The sequence below is a fragment of the Cydia amplana genome, chromosome 21, assembly GCF_948474715.1.
Source record: "Cydia amplana chromosome 21, ilCydAmpl1.1, whole genome shotgun sequence".
NCBI classification, from domain to species: Eukaryota; Metazoa; Arthropoda; class Insecta; order Lepidoptera; family Tortricidae; genus Cydia; species Cydia amplana.
In genome coordinates, this window is record NC_086089.1 from 9,972,756 (window position 1) to 10,000,000 (window position 27,245).

Below are 27,245 nucleotides of genomic sequence, written 5' to 3' on the forward strand. Positions count from 1 at the left end.
TAGTACTTATACTAAAAAACCGTTCACAAATTTTTGTGCATTCTTTAAGATTTCCTTAAATGCAAAATAGAAAGATATACGTCATATTATTATTACATATAATATATATTCAATGCCAATATACATAAATGTAATAATAATATGACGTAAACATTGCCAATTAACTTAAAGTGCCCCCAATAAAAGATTTGTTGACAATAAATGTAATACTTTCTAATTCCCGTGCCACTTAATCAGCTGTTTTAGGTAAATTTGCTATGGGAATTAGGGCACGGAAATTCGAATTCGTAATAAAAAAATTCGCCAAAAATTTAAATCGTGTTTGACCAAACTGTTATGTTATCGCTTACATAAAGATACATAAAGGGCTCCTAAATATGACAATTGTTATTGAAAAGCTATGTGGAAAATAAAATTTATAAGGGGCATCGAAATTAGAAAAAAATTGTCGCCCACCCGGATTCCGAAATACTTACGCGATTTGCTCAAACACGCCACGGCTTGACGTACATCCGTTTGCTTTGAAAGACAGCCGAATACTGCCAGTACAGGTGAGGCGGGACACGAGGCGGTTCAAATACAGACGTCGGCTGTCAGAGCCCTGTGAGTTTTGCCGACGAAATTGTACTCGCGCGCTCGGACAAAATTTAAACATCGATCACGAGTTATTTACCACAATGAAGTTAATAGTGTATGTGCTCAGTGATAGTAAATATCATCTAGTTTAAGTATTTGACACTAAATTAGTGATACTAATGTAGAATTTTTCGTAGGATTTTTCATTATGCTCAAAAGTAGATTCCGGACAGGGCACGGGAGCAGTAATTTGAGCCTTTAGGTATTTTTAAGTGTACTCTAAAAACCAATTAATCAGTGAATTCATATGGAACTCGGTGTGAAAGTGTGACTTCTTTATGTAAAAAAAAATGGTAAGTATTATCTGATGCTAACCCGCGATTTTCATCACGGACAGAAAAAAAATCGTGTTCAGAAATTGACCCACAACATCCCTAATTATTCTAATTGCAAAGGCCGAAAGCCAAGCTCCTCGGAGGGCCGAAGGACTGGAGCGTAAGGCAGGTGCGTGTGTTTTGTATCTTCCCCAAGTTTCTTAATTGCGAAGGCCGAAGGCCGAGCTCCGCGTAGGGCCCAAAGCCCTTAGCCAGGCTCAGTGCGCGCTTCCAACTTCCCCAAGCATCTTAAATTCGAAGGCCGAGCACCGCGTAGGGCCGTAAGGCCCGGAGCGTAAGCCAGGTGCGTGCTTTTTGTAAGTTCCTCAATTTTCATAATTGCGAAGGCCGAAGACCGAGCTCTGCGTAGGGCCGAAGGCCCGGAGCCAGGCTCGGTGCGTGCTTCCAACTTCCCTAAGCATCTTAATTCCGAAGGCCGAGCTCCGCGTAGGGCCGTAAGGCCCGGAGCGTAAGCCAGGTGCCTGCTTTTTGTAAGATCCCCAAGTTTCTTAATTGCGAAGGCCGAAAGCCGAGCTCCGCGTAGGGCCGAAGGCCCTTAGCCAGGCTCGGTGCGCGCTTCCAACTACCCCAAGCATGTTAATTCCGAAGGCCGAAATCCGCGTAGGGCCGTAAGGCCCGGAGCGTATATAAGCCAGGTGCGCGCTTTTTGTATCTTCCCCAAGTTTCTTAATTGCGAAGGCCGAAGGCCCGGAACCAGGCTCGGTGCGCGCTTTCAACTTCCCCAAGCATCTTAATTCCGAAGGCCGAGCTCCGTAAGCCAGCTGCGTGCTTTATGTATCTTCCCCAAGTTTCTTAATTGTGAAGGCCGAAGGCCAAAGCTCCAACTAGGGGCCGACGGCTCGAAGCGTCCGAGAGAGGATCGTTTCCACGCAAGCTCGCGTCCATGCTTACTAGTTCTTCAAACCAAGCACAAGTACAAGTATCTAAATGATAAACTTTTACAGCTCGCTATAAGCCCACATATTTTATGCTTGTACTATTAACCTAAATCGCAGTAATATTTTATTCGATTGATTGCAGTCGGGGACCTTTTAAATGGGAAAATTTTAATACATCAAGGTTCCCGACTGGAATTGAAATAAAATATGCAGGTACAGTCACGATCCTAAATGAGCCTAAACTTTTGCAATTTTGCTGTTTATGACCCTGCCTGAACATTTATATTCTAATTTACATTCATTAAGTTGAGTAACTAACATAACTAAAATTATTTTTAGCTTTTCAGTTCGCTTTTAAACTGCAGTTGTGTTTTTTAATTTTTAATTAATTATTTTTTCAGTTAATAGGGTCCCGTTTTTACCCTTTGAGTACGGAACCCTAAAAAATAAAATAAACCGGCCAAATACGAGCCGGCTCGTGTTCCAAGGGTTTCGTGTATATTAGGTACCTACACAATTTCTAACAATGTATTTTTTATGTGAAAAGTGAATGAAAATGTCTAAAAAACCCGTAGGGGTCGCATCAAAAACTAAGTAATTAAGTCCGACTCACGCTTGACTGCACATTTCTAATAGGTTTTCTTGCCATCTATAAAGAACAATTTTGTGTACCTACCTATATTTTTCATATTTTTACTCAGTGTGGGTGATATGGTCGACTTTCTACGTAACTGTCACATTTTTGACGTACCTATAGATTTTTTTTATTTCCGTTTTTTTAATTTCTAGTATTTTATGTCGCTATCACTTATACATAAAAGGCATTTTTTGCCATAACTGCGATTATTAAATACCTATTTTAATTGAATAGTTATTTGTTTGTTATTTTAATACTTCCCCTTGATTTACTTACCTAGGTAATTATTTTAACATACATATTATTTGTAGCAAAGCGATTTTATGTCGTTTACGAGCAATTTGTCTCGTTAAGTCGTTACCAATGACGTCATCAGATCTACGGTCGCCATCTTTAACTCGTACAGTCAGGAAGAACACGCACCAACAGTTTTTAGGGTTCCGTACCCAAAGGGTAAAAACGGGACCCTATTACTAAGACTCCGCTGTCCGTCCGTCCGTCTGTCACCAGGCTGTACGTCCGTCCGTCCGTCCGTCCGTCCATCCGTCCGTCTGTCACCAGGCTGTATCTCATGAACCGCGATAGCTAGACAGTTGAATGTTCACAAATGATGTATCTCTGTTGCCGCTATAACAACAAATACTAAAAATAAAATAAATATTTAAGGGGGGCTCCCATACAACAAACACGATTTTTTTGCTCAATTTTTGTTGATGGTGCGCGTAAATGTGGAATTCAATTGTTGACGCCACGCCACGCTTCGGCAGCTTTCCGGGGCAGCTATAGCTATACGGCCTCAAAATGTTGGAATAACGTGCCGCCGCCAATGGGGAACCTGCAAAGTATTTATAGTTTTAAAACGAAGCTTAAACAGTACATGCTTAGCCACCAACTTAGCCAGGAAACCTGCTTACACGATACAAGCTGCCTGTAGTTTCTGCTTGTACTTACCACTTAGATTACGTTCCCTTTGCATTGCCATGGCAAATTACGTTAGAAATTGCCATCAGTTGTCTGTTTGTACGTAGTTAAATCTGTGAGATCGATAAAATATTGATGTTGCTCATGAAATCGACCTGTCTTCTTCATTTAGTTTTTAGTTTAGTCTGCATAGTTGCCGCATGGCGCTAGCTGTCAGGCGTAATGTACGGCCAAGACGGGTTCGACCCAACATTGTACATAGTAATTTATTGTAATGTATTTTATCTTTTTGCTGTCTTTGTCTTTTGTATGTTATATATTAATTTTGTTTTGTATTCATGTTACCTGTCGTGATTGTTTCACCGGATGGTCTCATCGGAAGATCAGCGCTGGAAGTCGCCAGCAACATGCTGAGATGAGACCATTTCGTGGCACTTTATCCTTTTATTCTCTGTTATATCTCTTGTCATCTCTTGTTATATCTCTGTTATATCTGTTATATCTGTTTCTATTTTGTGTTTGTGCTCACGAATAAAATTATTTCTATTCTATTCTATTCTAAAAGGTGTGCAGAAAGTGACGTTTCTGTACTAGAGCATTTTACGTTCCAAGTACGATTTTTTTCATTTTTTTAAGATAAACAATAGAAATTTGGTTTTAAATAGATTTGTTATACAATTTCCATTCAGATTTTTAACTCCCCATTTCATAAATAACGATTCTTCTACCTAAATTGTTATTTGAAAGTATCCTCGAGAAACATTATAAAAATTTATACTCAGTCACGTTTTTTTAAAAATCATATGCATTTTACTTTCCTCGTATTAGAAATGAAAAGTAGAGTGTTTAACTCGGGCGAAAGGCATCATTTCAGCCTCGGACTATTGGCGCTCTCACTACGTTCGAGCACCAAACTACCTCGGCAGGAATGTGTGCCTTTCACCCCTATGGTTAACAATCTACTATAGTTTAAGTAGATTAAAGACTTCCGAGCAGGATTGTCTCCGAGTGAGCCATTTTCGAATTGCGTCAGCAGCATGTATGCTAAACATCCCACTTACTATTCTCGTATGCGAGCTATTTAAATTATCTTGTTGGGAATCTTCAGTTAGTCATGTGCTTCCTAGAATGGAATTAAAGCACGTTTTTAGGGTTCCGTACCTCAAAAGGAAACCTGATGTGACCTGTAATATGTAGAGTCCCATTATACTATTATGTAATATGTGATTTTTTTTATTATTGACTCTCGTTCATTTGCACTCGGGATCATTTTGTCTGATGATGAAGACCGAAAAACGATTTTAAACGATTTTTGAAGTGAAAACTTCTTTAGCGGCGCTGGGCACTTTTTGAGGTGGGGAAAAAATGATAAACTCGAGACAGCGTAAGGCGATCACGTGACCGTAAGCCCCGTAAGGTGGCCACTCTTAATTTAAATGGCATTTAAATCAATAAAGAAAAACTCAATGTTATTTGACATTTATGTTTCGGACTCCTTTTCAAGACTCTTTACCTATGTTCACCCTATGTTCAAATAATTTGACGTTGTCATGGCAGTATGTAAATAAACATGTCAATGAAAAAGTGTGATCTTATTTGAGAATGATAATAATATACAGGTAATAAATAAACAGAATACCTACCTCCGGTAAACGTATGTATCGTGTTACCGGGCGTCGGTAACATGGTGAGGTGAGTTTTCACTTCTATCGGCACTCCCGGAATGCAACCGTTGTTGCTTTGATTTATTTTAGTTTTCTATCGATGTAGCGTTTAAAAATAGGTACTGTTTGTTTACTTGAAGTTTACCTACACAAGGAGCTGAGAAAAATACGGCGTTTTTTTAAGAACATTTATTATATTTACTTATACAGCATCGTTAACACACATTACTTATTTCAGTGAACATTCCTTTTATTAAAATAATTAAGTAGGTACTTAATTACCTAGAAATTCGACGATCTGTATACATGGCACTTAAATATTCATTTTTATAATTTTATCATAATTATTATACAATATATCTAATGATTTACTATCTGTAGGTTTTAAAATATAAATTACTTAGCCATGAATTATTAACTACATATTGTCTTCGGTTCCCGCGATAGTTAGGTACTGATGAAATAAAACTATTAAAACAGATTATATCGCGTATGTTGAATTTTGAACGTCGGGATGTAGTATAAATTCAATATAAGCGATCTGTCGTTTTATTAGTTTTATTTCAAAAAATAATATTATTTATTAAGTAACATGATAATTTGATATTATTAATCATCCATACTTAACATGCTTACAATTATTCAGGCTTAAAATAGGTTTTGGAATAACCCCACGTGACGGTTCGTGAAAGAGTACTAAGGCAATTCCAAAAATCGACTATAATCAGTTAACACACCTTACCACCACTACCACTACCACACCAACCATTCACACACCTATGTACCAGTATGTGTGTGTGTGTCTGGTACCCTGCTACTGGAAACCATGGTAACTTCGGTTAACCCCGGGTTAGTGGAATGGTGCAAGTGGCGCTAAGTGTTCTTGGGTGTTTTCTCGCGTTCTTCAGACATTTATTCCTGGCAGTTATCGCAAGTTCTTTGATACACATACTTGGTCTTTATCTCAGGCAGGCGTGGCTCACTCCGGGATTTCGTCGCGTCGCTACAAGTACATGCGGCCCACACCAATTTTGGTGTCTAGCCATAGTAGTTGCCGCGCACCGCTACGGGACGGACGCCTCGTGCTTGCGCCACCTAGCGGTCATATCTGTCGTAATAGACGCGTTTTATTAGACAGTGAATCTTCTGTACCTACTTATTACTATTATTTATTCTATAGATGTGTCAGGGTTCATGAGGCAGTGATCTCTCTCGGTAGATCTCGCATCTGTCGTAGCGTGCGGCGGCAGGACAGGCGCCGCGAGCCGAGGCGCGGGAACCCGGCGATGCGCTCCACGGGCACGGGGGCGGCCCTCCTGTATCAAATAGCATTGAAAATAAGTGTTAGTGTAAGGCCTGAGTGGACGCTCGAGTTGGGCGTGTAGCGGGGCGGGTGCGGCGTGCATGTTAAACAAATGCGCACGTATAGGAGCGGCCTTAGTGCACGCTGCTCACATCACAAGTGAGCCCACAGCCACGCTGCACGCCCCGCCGAGCGAGCGTCCACTCAGGCCTTACACTAAGGCACGAATATAGATAGGTAGGTACGTGCCTTAAATTGTAGTGTGTGCTAAGTAAGCCTCACCCACACATATATAAAGAGTACACGGAAAGAACATGTCAAGTCACTTTTTTGAAAAATGAGATTTTAATCTCAAAATGTAGAGCTCTCAATTAATTATTAGAGCTACGCGCTTATTATAGTTTACCTGAAGAACATATGGTGCTCGACAGAGCAGCGCCACAGTTTCTTCCCAGCGCGTGTAGAAGCCAGATTGAAGCCGAGATGTGTCTCAAACTGGTCGAACTCGCTGGCGCGCAGTCGGAGCGTGTATACGCGCTTGTTGTAGCTGATCTTACTGATCTTGGCCCAGGGGAAGCGGTTCATCAGGACGCTGGAATCATGGAGAATGTTTTATTAGAAGCCAACGTCATTTACATTGTCCTGCGACCAAATGCAAAATCAATAACTTGGCAGTCCCCTACAGGCAGCGAAAAACAACCAGCGATCAAAAATTCTCGCACAAGATATAGGTGAACCAGGATCTATTGAGGGTGCGCCATGTTGCGGAATTTCACTGGAACTAATTTTTTCATACTACACTGAATTGTCACCCTATACATGAGAATAACAGCGCCCTCTTGACAATTATCATATATTACTGGTCAGGCTATACATGGCTCGGCCACGACATTGAGCGACTTGCGACGGCGGCAGCGACAACCATAGGTGGGAATGAAAGGTCTGATCGCTGTGCCTCGCTCCAACCTACGAGTATGGTTATCACTGCCGCCGTCGCAAGTCGCTCAATGACGTGGCCGAGCCGTTAGGTTCATCATCATCATCATCATCATCACAATTTTAAGAGCCTGGCTCTTGTCGGTGGAGTAATCGCCATTCTGTTCTTCTCTCTGCCACTGTTTTGAGCTCCTGATAGGTCACTACGTTGATTTTCTCTTTGGCTTGGTCCAGAAACGCACGTCGCAGCCTTCCTCTGCCTCTCTTTTTTTCTATTCTTCCTTCAATTATAGTCTTTATGTAAGTATCGTGCCGTATCAGGTGCCCCAACATGCTTCCCCTTCTGTTCTCAATCGTTTTCAGCAAGGATCTCTTTTCCCGTTAGGTCCATGCATATATTTATCGTTTAATGCACAAATAAAACACTCACTTATTAATAAGAACGCTTGGCGTTGATCGCCGCTGGTTCGACAGCTGCTTAAACTACGTATTGCTGCTATTCGATTTTACGTATCAGGCGAATATCGATGATAACCATAGAAGGTAGCATCCTATAGAAGTGGTATACGCGTGCCTCCTTGAGGGACAAAACATACGCAATGCTACATTACGATTGGTCGAATTTATTTGTTGCCCACCATAATCCATACTAAATTTACGGTGGGGAACAAAAAATATGTGAGACTGTGATAAGGACAAACAATAATAGCGCTTTCGCTGCTACTCCTACTGAAAGATACATAAGACTGTCCCGTTCTGTCAGTTATCCCCACCACTCATGCTCAATCCAGTTTAACACTAGATTCATGATGATAACGAACACCACAAACCCGTCTCTGTAAACAGCGATGCCACCAGCCCCAACTGCCAGCACCAGATCCACATCCTCGGAATCCCTGACGCAGTGTAGTTCTGCTCCGTACAGGGGCAGTTTTTTGGCGTTCTCCAGATAGCATAGCTCCGCCTCCGCTGGGGTCTGGCCTCTGAAATAGATGATCCATATCAGCACCTTCCTTATTTGGATGTTAAAATGTTTGTTGCTCTATCATGCAAAATTATATTTCCTAGCTTCATTCTTAGCGATTTGTTTACATATTGTAGCTGAGCTCCACATCACAGCCTTGCACGGATATTTAAAGTAGGGAGATTTTAAAATCCCCTACTGGCAACACTCAACAACACCCTGCACCGTACCCCTGGTCCGATCTTCATTCTGTGCTTCCGTGCTCATAGCCTTCGCACGTCACACGATTTTAAATAAATTATTTCAAGCACTGTTCTCAACCATGTCGAAACGAAAAAGTTGTGAAAATGACAGTATCAAAAGGAAGATTGCATTACTGGAATTACAATTACTGCGAAATTCCAAGCGAAAAAGAATAGTTTATTCTGATCATGAAAATGAAGGTGAGTTTATTTCTTTTATTGTTCCTTATTTTATAAAACGCCAGACATTTCAAGCATTAACAAAAATAAATCGGTTTAAAATACAACGCAATCTTGTGTCAACCTACCCTCAAAAAATATTTTTTTCTTTTTATCCGTGGTGATACCTTCATAATGGTGATATTTTATTTTCCATATTTATTATACATTTCGTATAATATCATTTGTAATGATCTTGTGATGCGAGACGTCAAATGGGCTATCTCTTTCACGTATTTTAGTAGCTCGCAAGCTACGATATTAAGACTGGTAATATTATTTTGTGATGCGAGACGCCAACTGGGCTATCTCTTTCACGCAACGTAGACAGGTTTACCAACTTGCGATATTAATTATGATGCGAGACGCCAACAGGGCTATCTCTGTCATATATTTTAAGTGAAGAGTACTCTCAGAACACTTCGTATGTGTGATGCGAGACGCCAACAGGGCTATCTCTTTCACAAAATACATACAAAAAACCTGATGACTTTCATATATTTCCACACGTATTAAGTAAGCTAAATTGTTTTAGGATCAGATACCGATACCGATATGTCGTCAGAACAGCTCGATCGAGATGATTCATGTACATTAGCATCACCGTCACGCGTCGCACAGGCCCCGGAGCCAGCACCGGTACCGAAACAAGCACCGGCACCAGCAATTGTTACTAATGCGCCCTCGACTTCTGACCCTACGATAGCGTCTTTGATCACACAAGACACTATTTCTACAGAACTTGATGATGAGATTCTAGAAGTATTAGGTGACGCACCAAAATCAGAAATCAAAATGGGAAAACCGACACATAAAGATTTAGCATCGAGATGGCAAGAAATCCTAGATAAAGGATTAGTCAAAGAGACGAAAGATAAATTAACCGAAGCCTATCTTATTCCTGAAAACTGTGATTTACTAGTTGCGCCGTTATTGAATCCTGAGGTAAAGGCAGCTTTAGCGGATAATTTGGTGAAACGTGATAACGCTATTATGGCAAAACAACATCAGATTGCCATAGCAATTGCGGCTCTGAATCAAGCAGCCGAGTTGATAATTGCTAAAGAACAACACACCAAGATTTTGAAACCAATTAGCGATGCGTGCAGGCTTTTATGTGACAGCCATTGTTCGGATACGAAAACAAGGCGTGGGTTCGTCATTTCAGCGATTAATCCTGATATGAAGGATGTGCTTAGCGAAACCAAACGCAACAAGTTTTTGTTTGGAGACAATGTATCAGAAAAATTAAAATCTGCAAAAACAATAAAACTGTCTGGATCCGACCTTAAACAAGCAAAAACTTATCGTTCTAACAAATTTCATATAAACAACTTCGTAAAAACGAATCGCAACAACGGAAATAATCGTTTAAACTGGAAGACGATGCCTCGGAAGATAACACCGAAAGCAGACTACTACGGGAGGAGTCGCCAGTCACAACGCAGCGAACCACGTCACGGCTCTCAACGAAGGGGGACAGCGGAGCGACCAGCGGAGCGATCAACGGCCTGGAGGAGCAGGAGACGATAGATGTAGAGGTAGCCTATGCCGGCCGTCTTAAATATTTTTTGCCACAGTGGGAACAAATTACTGACGACGAGACCGTTTTGTCGTGGTTGCAAGGATATAAGATTCCATTTACTTGTACACCTTCTCGTCCTGATGCTCCAAGTGTGTACCCGAAGTCAGAGATTGAGCATACTGAATTTTCAAATGCAATAACTTCGTTGTTAAATATGAAAGCTATCTCAGAATGTAATCACGTAGATAACGAATTTTTATCAAACATATTTCTCGTGCCTAAACCAAATGGTGACAAAAGGTTTATTTTAAATTTAAAATGTTTGAATAAATTTATAAAACCTCAACATTTTAAAATGGAGGATTATAGGACAGCCTCAAAACTAATAACCAAAAATTGTTTCATGGCATCAATTGATTTGAAAGACGCTTATTTTTTAATCCCAGTCCATGAAGATTATCAACGGTTTCTTCGGTTTAAATATAATAACACATTATATAAATTTAATGTATTACCTTTTGGTTTATGCACAGCACCATATGTATTCACAAAACTGCTTAAACCTGTAATTGAAAATTTGAGATCAAATGGTTATATGTCGGTAATTTACCTGGACGATATACTTTGTTTTGGTAGAACTTATTTAGAATGTCAGCAAAATATCACATTTACTAAAAATTTGATTCAAAAGCTTGGGTTCATAATTAATGTAGATAAAAGCTGTTTAATACCGAAACAGCAATGCAAATTCTTAGGTTTTATATTTGATTCAGTCAATATGGCACTTAGTCTCCCTGAGAATAAAAAATCTAAAATATTTGATCAATTAATTAAATTTAAATCACTTACGAAATGCAAATTACGCGACTTTGCCGCATTTATTGGACTTTTAACATCTGCCTGTCCAGCCGTCCAATATGGATGGCTGTACACTAAACAATTTGAAAGGCATAAATATCTTTGTCTTTTAGAAAACCCTAATTATGATCAAATAATTTCATTGCCTAGTAAATTTAAGGATGATTTTAATTGGTGGATTGACAACATAGGCTCCAACAATCCTTTTAAATTTAATAAATTTAGATTAGAGATATTTTCAGACGCTTCTTCAAGCGGGTTTGGAGCATTTTGTAATGGTCAGGAAGTACACGGTTTTTGGAAAGAAAATGAAAAAGATATGCATATAAATAGCTTAGAATTAATAGCTGCTTTTTTAGGTTTGAAAACCTTTGCAAAACATGTGTCAAATTGTGAATTGTTACTAAGGATTGATAATGTTACTGCTATTTCTTGTATCAATCGTATGGGGAGCATTCAATACCCACACTTAAATCGCATATCTCGTGACATATGGCAATGGTGCGAAGACCGAAAAATAATACTGTTTGCATCATACATAAATACTCATGAAAATATAGAGGCAGACCACCTTTCGCGTAAAAAGTTTACTGATACCGAATGGGAGTTGTGTGATGAAGCTTTTCAAGTGATTGTAAATACTTATGGCAATCCTACAATAGATTTGTTTGCAAGTCGTAGTAACGCTAAGTGCTCCAGGTACGTGTCATGGAAGAATGACCCGGAAGCCTGGGCAGTAGATGCATTTACAATCACATGGAAAGGTACGTTCTTTTACGCATTTCCACCTTTTTCTATCATATTAAAAACCTTACAAAAAATTATATTGGATAAAGCCGTAGGAATTTTAGTTGTGCCATATTGGCCTACTCAGCCGTGGTTCCCAGTGTTGCGAAAAATTGCCATTTCCAATTTTATACATTTTGAACCAAATTCTAACTTGTTAAAATCTCCTTTCAGATTGTCCCACAACTTGAACAAGACCCTTACATTGGTTGCCGTGAAATTGTCCGGAAATCGTTATCACAAAAATCATTAAATGATAAATCTATAGAGATTATAATGTCATCACTTTCAGAAAAAACTTACAAGCAATATGATAGTTGCTTAAGAAATTGGTTAAATTACTCTAAAGATCATGGTATAGATTATCTGAAACCAACTATTCCCGATATAATAAATTTCTTAGCATTTATTTATGAAAATGGTGCTCAATATGGCACAATAAATTCGCATAAGTCCGCGGTTTCTTTATTGATAGGTACGTCATATCTTAGAGACGAGCGAATTAAAAGATTCATGAAAGGAGTATTTCGTCTTAGACCAACGGGCCCGAAATATGATTTAACGTGGGATCCTGGTATTGTTTTACGTTACCTGTCTAATAAATGGCCCAATGATTCACTTGATTTAGAAAGCTTATCAAAAAAGTTGTCAACATTATTGGCACTCGTAACTGCACATAGAGTGCAAACTTTAACTTTGATTAAATTAAATAATATTAATATTGTAGAGAATGCAGAGGTCTTAATTAAGATACCAGATCCAATAAAAACATCCCGGTTAAATTCAACACAACCTTTATTAAAATTGCCATTTTATGATCAAAATCCGAGTATATGTCCAGCGAGATGTTTGATTTCTTATATTAATAAAACCAGGTCTTTGCGGTCAGGCGATCATAACAACTTATTCATAAGTTACAGGAAACCTTACTCAAAATTATCGTCCCAGCGTTTAAGCCATTGGATTAAAGATACATTAAAACAAAGTGGTTTAGATACTGCCATATTTGGTACACATAGTACCAGGCATGCGGCTACATCCAAAGCCAATTCTCTCGGCGTAAGCTTAGATGTGATACGTAAAACCGCGGGTTGGAGTGCGTCATCCTCCGTGTTTGCCAGATTCTATAATCGGGAAATTGTAATCGATCACAAAAATCAATTTGCTCAAGCAATTCTCTCCTGCACATCCAATACCACTTTACATTGATTAATAAATTTAATAATGTTAAATGTGAAGTTAGACCTTTTTTCGTTTCGTAATAAAATTTTAAAATGTTTTTTCTTTTTCTTTTGTCTTAATATTTTTCTCTCAACATCCTACAATATGTAAACAAATCGCTAAGAATGAAGCTAGGAAATATAATTAATGATCAAACGAACTTACCTGTACGTGAAGTTCGATCATAATTATATGAGTAGCTTCATTCGACGCGATTAATAATAACCCTCCCAAATATCCCTTCCCTATATATATAAAAAAAAAAAAAAAAAAGCTTTAAACGAATATGAAGATCGGACCAGGGGTACGGTGCAGGGTGTTGTTGAGTGTTGCCAGTAGGGGATTTTAAAATCTCCCTACTTTAAATATCCGTGCAAGGCTGTGATGTGGAGCTCAGCTACAATATGTAAACAAATCGCGTCGAATGAAGCTACTCATATAATTATGATCGAACTTCACGTACAGGTAAGTTCGTTTGATCATTAAATATCTAGGCATTTGTATTTGGATGAAATTTGGCTTACAGAGAGTTTAAGAACTTCTCTATTCATATGTTAGTTGTAGCATAGAGAAATATACTAAGACAAGAGTGCTCAGCACTCCATACATCTCATCTTATGCTCTGAGCATAAGACTTTCCGGTCGGTGCTACATCTATCGTCAAGTAGCAGTACTGATAATTCCGCTACTCGATGCTAGATGCCGACACTGAAAATAATAGCCTTTTTGGTACCAAAACTGATGTATGGAGTGAGCAATCTATGTATTTTTTTCTCTATGGTTGTAGGTAGATAGATAGATAGATAGATTTATTTATTTCATAATACAGATTACATTATAAATTGCAGGCATGTCAATCTACAAGAATTCATATTATGATCGTCAAAACAAGGATGTCACCAGAATATAATCAATAAAATATTAAATTAAAAATAAAATAATTACAGAATGATAAGATTTTAAAATAATGTCAAGATAGTATCTCCTGTGGCGGATCGTCAAAATCTATACATCATTCATAAATTCGCTAACAGAGTACAACGGTTTATCCAACAAAAAATCTCTTAATCGGCGTTTAAATGCTTGATCACACAGTTCACTTCTTATAACGGCCGGAAGTCGTTCATAATAGGTAGGTCCTATGACACGTGGGTTTTTCTGAGCCAGGGCCATACGGCGAGGAACCGTTCTTAGCCGTCCCGTGGAACGGACGTTTATACCCTCAACATGAACTCGTTTGAATTCGGATATATTATTTCTTACGTACATTATGATTTCAAAAAGATATAAGGAAAAGTGCGTCATAATGCGATATTCTACGAACAGATCCCTACACGAGTATCTAGTATTCACTCCCGCCAAAATGCGTAGCGCGCGTTTTTGGATAATTAAAACTCGTTTTGCATCTGTCGAGTTTCCCCATATTATTGTACCGTACGATATTAATGAGTGGAAATGTGCATAGTATACAGATCTTAAGGCGTCCTGGGATATAAGGGGTTTTAGTTTTCGCAGTGCAAAAACGGCACCACTCAATCTGGCGTAGAGTTTATCCACGTGACATTTCCAGTTCAAGTTGGAATCTATCATGAACCCCAGAAACCGGTTTTCGTCACACATTGTCATTGGTGTATTTGCAAAACAAGGAGGTACTTCAACATGACGTCCCGAGAAAAGCATAATGTTAGACTTAGTTATGTTCAAGAGTAACCCATTTGCAGAGAACCACTGCTGCAGCTGCACACACGTCTCATTCACCCTTACAATTCGTTCTTCGTATGTCTGAGCACTAGCAATAACTGTGGTATCATCTGCAAACAGCACCGGTAGGCCTGTCGTAATGGCAGTTGGAAGGTCATTAACGAAAAGCAGAAATAAGGTGTTGCCGAGTGATGAGCCTTGAGGGATACCAATATCAGCAGTTCCAACGTCAGAATCGTATCGTTTACCACTTGCATTTAACTTGACAGCTTGTATTCTGTTGGTTAAAAAAGATTTTATTAAATTGTAGGTGTTATTAGTGATTCCATAACGGTATAATTTGGTTAAAAGTAGTTTATGATTAATAACGTCGAACGCCTTAGACAGATCGCAAAATATACCAGCCATCTTTTGTTTTTCATCTAAGCCAGTGACAATTTGGTCAAATATATTAATGGCTGCCGAGGTGGTGGACATTTTCTTTCTGTAGGCATACTGGTTCTTCGTTAATAGTCCATTCGATTCTAAGTAGTCCATTAGACTAGATGAAATTATTGACTCCACCAATTTAGAGATGGTTGGTACAATTGCGATCGGTCTATAGTTGTTGACATCATCGGTATCACCCTTCCCCTTAAATACGGGACATATTCTTGTGTTCTTCAACACCTGAGGATATGCACCTACCTCAAACATATTGTTAATAAGGGCTAATAATATATCAGCTATTACTGGCCAGATACATAAAAGTATGTTTAATGATATATCATATGTATCAACAGTTGCACGCGTTTTTAACAATGACTGTATTACACAGTAACAATGCATCTTGGAAATCAAAACTTAAGACGGTCTAGTTCTGCTTGGAGTAAGTACCTAGGAGAGCGTGAGTTATCATAGAGCAGGAGAGGCGATCTGAAAGTAATTTGCCTTACTTGTGTTTCATATAAAGTTCCTTTATATGGTCGTCCAACTCTTCCGTCCTGACGCTAGGTGGCGCCGCGCTGTGCGCAGCTATGACGGGAGGAGCCACGTGACCAGTTTCGTAGTCTCTTAGCTCTGCTTGTAGTACGTAGGATACTAGAAGCGCGTGAGTTATCATAGAGCAGGAGAGGCGACCTGAAAGTAATTTGCCTTACTTGTGTTTCATATAAAGTTCCTTTATATGGTCGTCCAACTCCTCTGTCCTGACGCTAGGTGGCGCCGCGCTGTGCGCAGCTATGACGGGAAGAGCCACGTGACCAGTTTTGTAGTCTCCTAGCTCTGCTTGTAGTACGTAGGATGCTAGAAGCGCGTGGGTTATCATAGAGCAGGAGAGGTGACCTGAAAGTAATTTGCCTTACTTGTGCTTCATATAAAGTTCCTTTATATGGTCGTCCAACTCCTCAGTCCTGACGCAAGGTGGCGCCGCGCTGTGGGCAGCTATGACGGGAGGCGCCACGTGACCTGGCTCGTAGTCGCCTAGCTCTGCTTGGAGTACGTAGGATGCTAGAAGCGCGTGGGTTATCATAGAGCAGGAGAGGCGACCTGAAAGTAATCTGCCTTACTTGTGTTTCATATAAAGTTCCTTTATATGGTCGTCCAACTCCTCCGTCCTGACGCAAGGTGGCGCCGCGCTGTGCGCAGCTATGACGGGAGGCGCCACGTGACCTGGCTCGTAGTCGCCTAGCTCTGCTTGGAGTACGTAGGATGCTAGAAGCGCGTGGGTTATCATAGAGCAGGAGAGGTGACCTGAAAGTAATTTGCCTTACTTGTGCTTCATATAAAGTTCCTTTATATGGTCGTCCAACTCCTCAGTCCTGACGCAAGGTGGCGCCGCGCTGTGCGCAGCTATGACGGGAGGCGCCACGTGACCTGGCTCGTAGTCGCCTAGCTCTGCTTGCAGTACGTAGGATGCTAGAAGCGCGTGGGTTATCATAGAGCAGGAGAGGTGACCTGAAAGTAATTTGCCTTACTTGTGCTTCATATAAAGTTCCTTTATATGGTCGTCCAACTCCTCAGTCCTGACGCTAGGTGGCGCCGCGCTGTGCGCAGCTATGACGGGAGGAGCCACGTGACCTGGTTCGTAGTCGCCTAGCTCTGCTTGGAGTACGTAGGATGCTAGGAGGGCGTGGGTTATTATGGAGCAGGAAAGGCGACCTGTAATAAACGGAAATTTAGGGAATAAGTGATTATAAAGTGCCTTTTAAAAATAAAAACCGTCCAAGTGCGAGTCGGACTCGCCCACCGAGCCCGTGATACAGCAACTTTTTTTTTACACGACTGCCCAAACAAAAAGAGTGTATTGTTTTTGCATTTTTTTTAGGTTTGAGATTTTTCCCTGTATTTGTAGTGTAAGACGATATTATACTTGCCAAATTTTATACTTCTAGGTCGACGGCAAATACCCACCTGCACCAATACTTCCACACGTTCCCGAGATAAAGGGTATTGACAGACAGACGGACGGACAACAAAGTGATCCTATAAGGGTTCCGTTTTTCCTTTTAGAATAGAATAGAATAGAGAGCGTTTATTCGTGACAAAAAATAAAAGAATACAACAGAGGTAACACAACAACATAATAGCACGAAATGATCCCGACTCAGCATGTTGCTAGCCTGATGGCTAGGCTAGCGTTGGTCTTCCGTCGGAGCCATGATCTTTTACAGCACGAACTGCATGAAGTAATTATAAAAAAGAGAAAGGAATGGAACCCTATTAAAAACAGTTCAAATCAATCCAGTCACGGTTCATGCAGCGGTGACCCTCTGACCTACCTTCCATAAGGTCCCTCCTGACGGCCAAAGCGAGCTGGTTGCGGGTCTCATCGTCATTTAGTTCAGAGGGCTCGGGAGGATAGAACTTGACGGCAAAACGCATGTCCCAGGGCTCATCTGAAATAAATAAGTATAAATAATTACTACGAGTAACAGATCCTTGGTTATGCTGTTGGCAAGCCGGAACTCATTTGCTGCATATCATTTTCGATATCTATTAGTACACAGACACACATACATACATATGCTCACGCCTATTTCCCGGAGGAGTAGGCAGAGACCACCGATTTCCACTTGCTACGATTCTGATACCATACCTACCTACCTCTTTCGCTTCCGTTACTTTCATAACATTCCTCATACACGCTCGCCGGTTTAGGGTGCTCTTGACCAGGCCTTTCTTCAGGATCCACCCATGTCCTCTGGTCTCCTCTTTGCGCGTGCAGTAGACTTTTCAGTAAGAAATCAACGAATACTTACTTTTGAAAGTCTTGGAGAGTCTTTTCCCCAAATCCACCCACGTCCTAGGGTCTCCTCTCTGGACGTGCAGTAGACCAAAGTAGTCCCTCTCTGTTAGCTGAAGCTCGTCGCATATTCGGTCCAGTAGGTCGCCTCCCTTCGCCTTGCGCTGGAAACGAAAGAATGAAAAGTTAAACCAGAACAGAAGACAGTGAACCTAATGTCCATGTTGGGATGAGTAAAAATGTTCCAAAAAACGGGTGTCTTTAGGGGTCATTTAGACGGTGCGAGAACTCGCATGCGTTGTTTCAATACATTGCGTCATTTGATCGGTCGGCTGAATTGTAACTAAAATCGCATGCGAGTCCGCGCGCCCTCTAAATCTAAATATAAATTTGGGTATATATTCTTCTAATACTTTTATAATACCTACGGCTTTTAAGAAGCAAAAACTTTGAACCTTGAACATAAGGGTTCAGCAGAAAATTTGGCTTTACAGGTCATTGTGGATAGATCACCGGCAAATAGACCTACATAGCTTTTATTAACTGTTGGTCGATGGTGCATAGCAGTGACGCACCTACCTAATAAGATGATGATTATACAATTTAACTGTGTTCGGGTTATATGCAGAACTCCTGAGCTCGTAAATATATTTAATGTGAGTACCAGTAATAAAACAAACTGAGCTGCAACAACAACAAACGTCCAGCGAGATTGATTTATCGAGGACGAGCTATTTTGAAGCAGATTGAGATGTTTTGAAGATTGATCCGATGAAATTTGGTGAAAAACTTTAGCATGTAGTGGGGAAAGTGTTCGCATCGTTCTATAAGTATTTGAAATTCGTACTTAGCTAAAGGACCACTTATGCACTTGCACTTTCCAGGGTTAGCCAACTAACTCGAATTTAACCGTTTATACAGTACCTACATACGCTATGCATAGCGTGGGAGTCAGTATAAATGTAAGTAACACTGTTATTTTTCTATTTCAGAAATAAAGAATTTGTATAGCATCTATCGCAGACGTTTCTGCTTGTTAAAAATTAAAATAAAGAATTTATATTTTTATTTGAAAAATTTGCTGTTAATTTCAAGTTTAAACGGTTAACTCCGAGTTAGTTGGCTAACTCTGGAACGTGCAGGTGGCCCTAAGATATTTGCCTACTTGTAACCTATCCACTTACCGAAGGAAGTGAGGTCTTGGAGCGTGTTCACATTGTCCGATCCGATATCAAATGATAGTCCTCCTCATCGTTTTCGATGACGGCGACCCTAAATAAATATTATGGACGTTGTCTAGCGTAAGCCCTATTAATGTGGCTGGCGAGGCCGAACTTGCTCTTAAATACTCTGTTGCACGCGTGGTAATAAAAAATAGTGCTTGAAGATAACCGCCTACGCCATTACGCCAGTTACGAAAAGATAGACCTAAGCCCTCCTACGTGTACACGCGCGGTCAACGCAGCTGGCCAACTTTATTGTTAATCTCTATACCTAGATAATGGATCGCAGTGACATACCTATCTATAAGATGATGGATGAGTCACGTCGACATCAACTATGATGTGTTTCCCGTTGAGTAGTTCTATGCGCGCGCGCCGCTCGTTCCCCATTGGTCGATCTCCTTATAAGCAAGTGTATATGAATATGTACTCACGTCGACATCAACATTGATGTGTTCGCCGTTGAATAGTTCTATGCGCGCGCGCCGCTCGTGCCCCATCGGTCGATCTCCGTATAAGTATGAGTATGAATATGTACTCACGTCGACATCAACATTGATGTGTTCCCCGTTGAGTAGTTCTATGCGCGCGCGCCGCTCGTGCCCCATCGGTCGATCTCCGTATAAGTATGAGTATGAATATGTACTCACGTCGACATCAACATTGATGTGTTCCCGTTGAGTAGTTCTATGCGCGCGCGCCGCTCGTTCCCCATTGGTCGATCTCCGCATAAGTATGAGTATGAATATGTACTCACGTCGACATCAACATTGATGTGTTCCCCGTTGAGTAGTTCTATGCGCGCTCGCCGCTCGTTCCCCATTGGTCGATCTCCGCATAAGTATGAGTATGAATATGTACTCACGTCGACATCAACATTGATGTGTTCCCCGTTGTACTTAGTTCTATGCGCGCGCGCCGCTCGTTCCCCATTGGTCGATCTCCGCATAAGTATGAGTATGAATATGTACTCACGTCGACATCAACATTGATGTGTTCCCCGTTGAGTAGTTCTATGCGCGCGCGCCGCTCGTTCCCCATTGGTCGATCTCCGCATAAGTATGAGTATGAATATGTACTCACGTCGACATCAACATTGATGTGTTCCCCGTTGAGTAGTTCTATGCGCGCGCGCCGCTCGTTCCCCATTGGTCGATCTCCGTCCTCCGAGGCCAGCCGGCGAAGGCTCTCGCGCATTATGCCACCTGAAAAAGGAATAGTTCGTCACTACATAGTATAAAACAAAGTCGCTTCCCGCTGTCTGTCTGTCCCTACGCAACGGATTTTGATGCGTTTTTTTTTATAGATAGAGTGATTTGAGAGAAAGGTTTATAAATAATTTGTTAACCCGTGCGAAGCCGGGGCGGGTCGCTAGTAATAAATAAAATTATCCAAGACCAAAATTAATCTTGACTTCCGAAAATATTAGTACACGCCACTTGTGTTTCTTAGGGCCTCCCCACATCTATCGACGAGGAATCGGCAAAGGCCGGCTCGGCACGGCCATCGCTCATTGCGTAGACATAAAGCTTCTTCCTATCAGAATGCCTTTTTAGGTTAATTAAAAAAACAATTTTTTCTGTGTTTATGACAACGCAGATCGAGCCAATGTTTTGTTATAGTTTGGGATGCATTGATGTAAAATTGTGAAGAGGACCTAAGTATTCATTACGTGCCAAATTCTCAAAATTAAGAGCTCCAAAAAACGTCGACTATCGCTCCAGTTCAGCCAGCAATTCTTCTTGATTAAGACAAACCTTCTCTCGTTGACAGAGTGTGGAATTGTCGCCATAAATGTTAAATTCTTTATTTTAATATTTACCTATTAATAAGTAGTGTCGCAGGGCCGGATCTAGGGTAGAGCGAGTGGAGCGGCCGCTCTAGGCGCCGGATGGCAAGGGGGGCGCCAAAATGGCAAATGAGAAAAAAAAGTTTTAAAAGACGCGAGTGTCGCGAGGGGAGGGGGGGGGGGGGGTGGAAAATACGCTTGAAAACTCCAACGAAGGGCGCGGGCGCCAAAACCCGATTTCGCTCTACCCTGATCAAGGGCTCGGGCCGGCACTGAGTAGTGGCATTACCACACTTTATAACTTAGACGTACTCTTAAATCCTAAATCGGTTAAAGTAGTTTATATACTTATTATGGACTACAAAATTATGCGCGACCACTCGCATTCTTAAAAATCTTGTTAAAGTGTGCGCTGAATCTATAATGTGGGGTCAAAGACTTATTTAAATGATGTTATAGCAAGTTTCGGTCGATCGGGCGCGGTAACTGCAATGGGGGCCCGATTCTGATTTTGAAATAGACATCTACTAAGATACGATAACGATATTTTTAAGATATAACTAGTCAAATTTGACATATCCGCGACTCTGGATATACTCTTGAACGAATTTCACAATGTCTAAAACGTCTCGTTATGTATTTTTAGATCTCAAAACGATTTTGAAACGATCTTAAAACGATAATTTAACGTAAAAGTGACATTGGTTGCCCGAATTGAGCTACAAAAGATATCTAGTTGAAATCTTAACTAGTTGGTACTTATCTAGTACATATCGTATCGTTCTCTTCTCTAGAACGGATCTTGTTTTCCGAATACCGCGGTGGGAAGACATGCTTGAGTTGAGATGATGATGATGCTTTCTCTGTTTACTGGGTCGTGTCGGAACATCTTGGTTAGGTATGATTGTAATTACCTACTTTGCATTATTTAACTTCCTTTGGTACGGAATCATAATCTTCTACCTTTAAACGAGCAATTCGTGTATATTTATATCATATATACCATATACCTATACATATTTATATATTTCGGGGATCTCGGAAACGGCTCTAACGATTACGATGAAATTTGCTATATGGGGTTTTTTAGAGGCGAAAAATCGGCCTAGCTCGTCTTATAACGCGCATTTTTAAGTGTTTATATATTTTCCAAGCAAAGCTCGGTCACCCAGATATTTTCATATTATTTAAATTGTTTAAAGTCACTTTAAAACACGTTAAAAAGTATTAATACACTTATTATGGACGATGAATTATAAATATGTTACTCGGCTACGATTTTTTTATTTCATAGGTACGTTCTCGTACATAATAAATTGTGTTGATAGAAGAAGCTAATTTAAATACATAACGCATATATTTATTTTAAATAGGAAGGCGTCGCGTCGTTGTTATGATATGACGTGGCCTTACTTGATATGGATTGCATTATGTTCCTGACAATAGGTGTCATAGGTTTTATTTAAATGCATAATATCTGGGAGACCAAGCTTTGCTCGGAAAACATATAAAAACTCAAAAATGTGCGTTTTTCCAGAGATAAGACCTAGTCAGATCGATATTTCGCCCCCAAAAATCCCCATAAGTATATATACCACATCAAAATCGTTAGAGCCGTTTCCAAGTATATACAAGAATGGCTTGTTTAAAGGTAGGTAGGTACCTATATGATAGAGTCAGACATGATTCAAACCTCTATCTATTTCTTTGTCGACTTTGCAAGAAAAGTTAGGTACTTACTAGTATTTCGACGTATTCGCCTAAACAACTTCTAGTAGGTAAACAATTTACAGTATGCCAGCATTCATAGTTTCTGGCAAAAGGCCCAGATTACATTTACAAACTGTTCCATAATTGGATTTATAATCCTGAACGCTGTTATGATTTTAATATCCTATATATGTACCTACATACATACGGAGCTTCTACCTATATTACTTATACATTACTTATAGATTATATACATATGTATATAATCTGTGTTTATGCATTTCAGACAAGACTGTATATTAAGGTTAACAAGGGGGGAGGGGGGAGTGTTATCTAAACAACTCTGAAAATATACATACATATTTACATAATTTTGCTCATGACTCGTGAGCTCCTCGGCACAGAATAAATAATAGTACTAGGTACAGAAGAATCACTCTCTAACAAAACGCGTCTGTTACGATCAGCACAGATATGGCCGCTAGGTGGCGACAGCGCGGCTTATGGCTAGCCACCAAAATTGGTGTGGAACCGATGTACTTTTAGCTACCTGTAGCAAAGCCACGCAAAGCGACGAAATCGCGGAGTGAGCCACGCCTGCCCTCGGCTATCAGCTGCTAATATGATGCAGGGAACGATATACTTAAATAAAACCGAAAATAAATGAAATTTATCTAGTTATATCCTTTAATAAAATTGGATTCGATCTTGAGGTGCAATAATAACAATGTCACAACGTTGAATGCATGTTGCACAAGTATAAGTGCAATGTACAATAGGTACCTAACAACAAGGACAACACGTTCTTTTGGCGGTAAACACCAATACTTTTATGAAAATATTTTTAACTTTTTTTACGTAAGTAACACGTTAATCGTAAAATCGGGTTTTGCTAAAGATGTTCTTTCGTTAAGAAGAATGATGAGAAGAAGCCTTATTTGGAAGGACCGGCGTTTAAAACAAAAACAAAATGGTGGATTGGGAAGGAATTCTTTATAGTCTTGCGGCTCGTGGTACCTACAATTAGCTTTTTCTTAAAGGCAGCATCCTTAATCATCATCGATTTTTTTATATGTCAAAATAAAAATTCAAATACAATGGAAATTAATTCCTTTTTATAGGCCTCTGAGCAGCTAGATTACAGAAGTTAAGAGCCCAGCCGGCCTAGCCAAGCTGACAATCGCTATCGCTTCGACAACGAAACGCTTTGTGTCTATCACTTTTCCATATTAGTGCGACAGTGACAGTTGCGTTTCGATCGCTACGGAGCGTAAGCGATTGGCACGTTGGCTACGCGGCCAGAGCGCCTACCGCGAACCACGTTCGATGTGTTGCCTCTCTGTCGCACTTGTAAATTCGTACGTAAGTGTGACAGGGAGTTAACACGTCGAACGTGGTTCGCGGTAGGCCCTCAGCTCCCAGCTCTTGTCGGTTGTATATGACACCGTAAGATTGTGAACCCGTTAGTTTATAATCTAACGTAGGTTAGGTTAGGTTAGGTTTTGTCACACTAATATGGAAGAGTGATAGAGAGACACAAAGCGATTCGATGGCGAAGCGCAAGCGATCGTCACCTTGGCTAGGCCGCCAGTAGACAACATGCCAATTGCTAACGCTACGTAGCGAATTAAACGCAACTATCACTGTCACACTAATGTGGAAGAGTGATACAGAGACACAAAGCGATTCGATGGCGAAGCGATAGCGATTGTCACCTTGGCTAGACCGCCTGATCTATAGGTGAGCATTTCTCAAATAAATTATACCTACATTTCGATCACATCTTAGATTTCTATAAAAATTGGTATGCTGGTAAAGTACATGAAGCTGAACAATTTCCACCATATTTCCCAAAATGTCCAAGAAAGTTTGTATGAAACATTCCTTTTTTGTTACCAAATGTGTAAGGAAATCTGGTAACAAAAAAGGAATGTGAGAGTGAGTCTTCTGTACTTAGTACTATTATTTATTCTGTGTCACTACTGAAGAGAACTTCCGGACATACGAAGGCTTTTTGCCTAAGCTGAAACGGAGACCTTCGCTAACGCTACGTCAATTATTATTTTAATTCTGCAGTCATACTTACAGGCGCACATTTCAAGTAACTAATAATTATATACAAATTACGATTTAAAATAAATAACACGACACGAGCAAAGAAATGTCCAACAAACAGTATCCATTTTTCAGCACAAGTTCAGAACTGTCCAATATCGAAGGCCAGAACACAAAAGAACAGATTTTAGGAGTCCGGTGTTCATTGGGAGTAATTGAGATAATTACGTTAAATGGTGGCTAAATGATGGTGAGAATTGCTCTGTTTACGTACGTTGAAACAAAAGACGGCTAGAACATACCTTACTTACAGTGTGACTACAAACAACTCTAATAAGCTTGCGTGCCAAAACAATTTATTACATTTTGTCATTCGTTCTACATGTAGTTTCTTGTTTGATTTTAACTGAGAATTGGAAAGGTTTTTAGGGTTCCGTGCCCAAAGGGTAAAAACGGGACCCTATTACTAAGACTCCACTGTCCGTCTGTCTGTCTGTCTGTCTGCCACCTGGCTGTATCTCATGAATCCTGATAGCTAGTAGCTAGACAGTTGAAATTTTCACACATGATCTGATGCCGCTATAACAAAAAATACTAAAAAGTACGGAACCCTCGGTGGGCGAGACCGACTCGCACTCGGTTTGTTTATGTTTATTCGTGTGAGTTTATTTCTAAATTTGAGCCACGAAGGGGAGTCTATTTCCGTTCTTGGCGAGTTAATGAACCCTATTATTAACATAATAAAGAAACAAACAAACTTGCATGTTAAAGTGCCTACATAATTGTTACACAAAATGTAAAAAGTTGTCTCAAATTTGACAGGCCTCCGGGGATCTGGCAGGCCTCGTCGGCGTGGCGGGATAACTTGGACTCCTTTTTGAGAGGCTGGCCACATATAGCACTAAACAGAGACGATCGGAAAAAGAGGGGGCCTTTGCCCAGCTGTGGGCTCTGAGTAGTACCTAGTTAATTAAACCGAAAATATGAGTTCTCTTAGAAACCACAGAAGCGATACCTAGTTGATCCGCCTTACACAATGCATATTGGTTGCTGTACCTAACCACATATTGTGATGCTTGCACACTTGGATGAATTTAAGAATAATTAAGACCAAAAAAGTTGATTGTCTACTTACTACGTTTTTATTTAGAGTTCTGTAGACAATTTAAAATAGTGCTGGTGGCCGAGGGATAAGAGCGTGCGACTTGCAATCCGGAGGTCGCGGGTTTCGAACCCCGGCTTGTATCGTACCAATGAGTTTTTCGGAACTTATGTACGAAATATCATTTGATATTTACCAGTCGCTTTTCGGTGAGCAAATCGGACTAATCCCAATACGGGCCTAGTTTACCCTCTGGGTTGGAAGGTCAGATGGCAGTCGCTTTCGTAAAAACTAGTGCCCACGCCAATTACTGGGATTAGTTGCCAAGCGGACCCCAGGCTCCCATGAGCCGTGGCAAAATGACGGGACAACGCGTGGAAGATGATGAGACAAAATAGCAAAAACAGACTCAGTTTTATCCGCCCGTTCGTCTGTCTGTCCGTATGTCACAGGTTTTTACGCGAAAACGCTACCACAGAACCATAAAGCGCCATCTACTTTTGTTATGTAGACCACGGCCGTTCAAAACAATGTTGTAAACTCGTATAGCGATACTTATTTGTGTTCATTAAATGAACGACAATCCTATCAGGATCAATTTAAAACAAAGTGATGTGAGTAAGCGCCGTGTTGCGCGGATTGTTTTCAATAAATAAATTGTAGATGACAGTAACATTTATTAGTAGAGATACGCAGGTGCCCCATGTTTTTATACTTAAGTAACTTTAAGTTAAATCATGCCAGGTGGAGTAATGATGATTCACGTTAGACCGGGCCCTGTCCGGGCCGGAGCTTCTGGAGCTTCGTTTTGTATGGAAAGCATCACGTGATCACCCGTCATCTGTCATAGAAAAGTAAGCGCCCGAAGCTCCGGCCCGGACACGGCCCGGTTTAACGTGAGTCATCCTTAAGTATGCTCGATGAGTAGACAGTGTGACTTATGTGACAGCTGACATATAATTCCAAACATTACAACCGGCTGATGCACGTGTCGCGAGGAGCTAGAGTTAGTCCAAGATAAGTCTGCAACGATTGTGATAGCACACACAGTGCAAGTGTTATTTTAAACGTCAAACTTCTATGAAATTATTTGCACTGCGTGTGCTATCAAAATCGTTGCAGACGTATCTTTATCTATCTGTAGAGCTTTGCTGAATACGCATTTGGTGTGTATTCTCCTTTATCTAATCTATGTTGCTACACTTGGAGTGGCAGACTTAATCCATCTTTATTTTTTAATTCAATTGTAAGTGTTTTATAGATGACAATGCAATATTAAGATGACATGGAGCTGCTCTGATCATGTAGACAGGAGGT

The 27,245-nt window shown here is 40.4% G+C and overlaps 2 protein-coding genes across 2 annotated transcripts in view; one reads left to right on the plus strand and one right to left on the minus strand.

Moving 5' to 3' along the window:
- Positions 1-6,256: 6,256 nt before the first annotated feature.
- Positions 6,257-27,245, minus strand: part of LOC134657975 (protein 4.1 homolog) — a 24,642-nt gene continuing 3,653 nt past the window's right edge. Inside the window, exons 2-8 of the mRNA XM_063513580.1 lie at positions 20,356-20,477; positions 18,066-18,213; positions 17,586-17,702; positions 16,782-16,965; positions 8,141-8,293; positions 6,781-6,966; positions 6,257-6,387 (exon numbers count right to left, since the gene is read on the minus strand). Coding sequence (XP_063369650.1) covers positions 6,264-6,387; positions 6,781-6,966; positions 8,141-8,293; positions 16,782-16,965; positions 17,586-17,702; positions 18,066-18,213; positions 20,356-20,469 — 1,026 coding nt within the window. The 5' untranslated portion in view covers positions 20,470-20,477 and the 3' untranslated portion in view covers positions 6,257-6,263. The remainder of the gene's footprint in view (positions 6,388-6,780; positions 6,967-8,140; positions 8,294-16,781; positions 16,966-17,585; positions 17,703-18,065; positions 18,214-20,355; positions 20,478-27,245) is intronic.
- The window catches only part of LOC134657945 (uncharacterized), a 138,644-nt gene continuing 134,030 nt past the window's right edge, over positions 22,632-27,245 (plus strand). The window contains exon 1 of the mRNA XM_063513544.1: positions 22,632-22,646. The gene's annotated coding sequence lies outside the window, so the exon portion shown is untranslated. The remainder of the gene's footprint in view (positions 22,647-27,245) is intronic.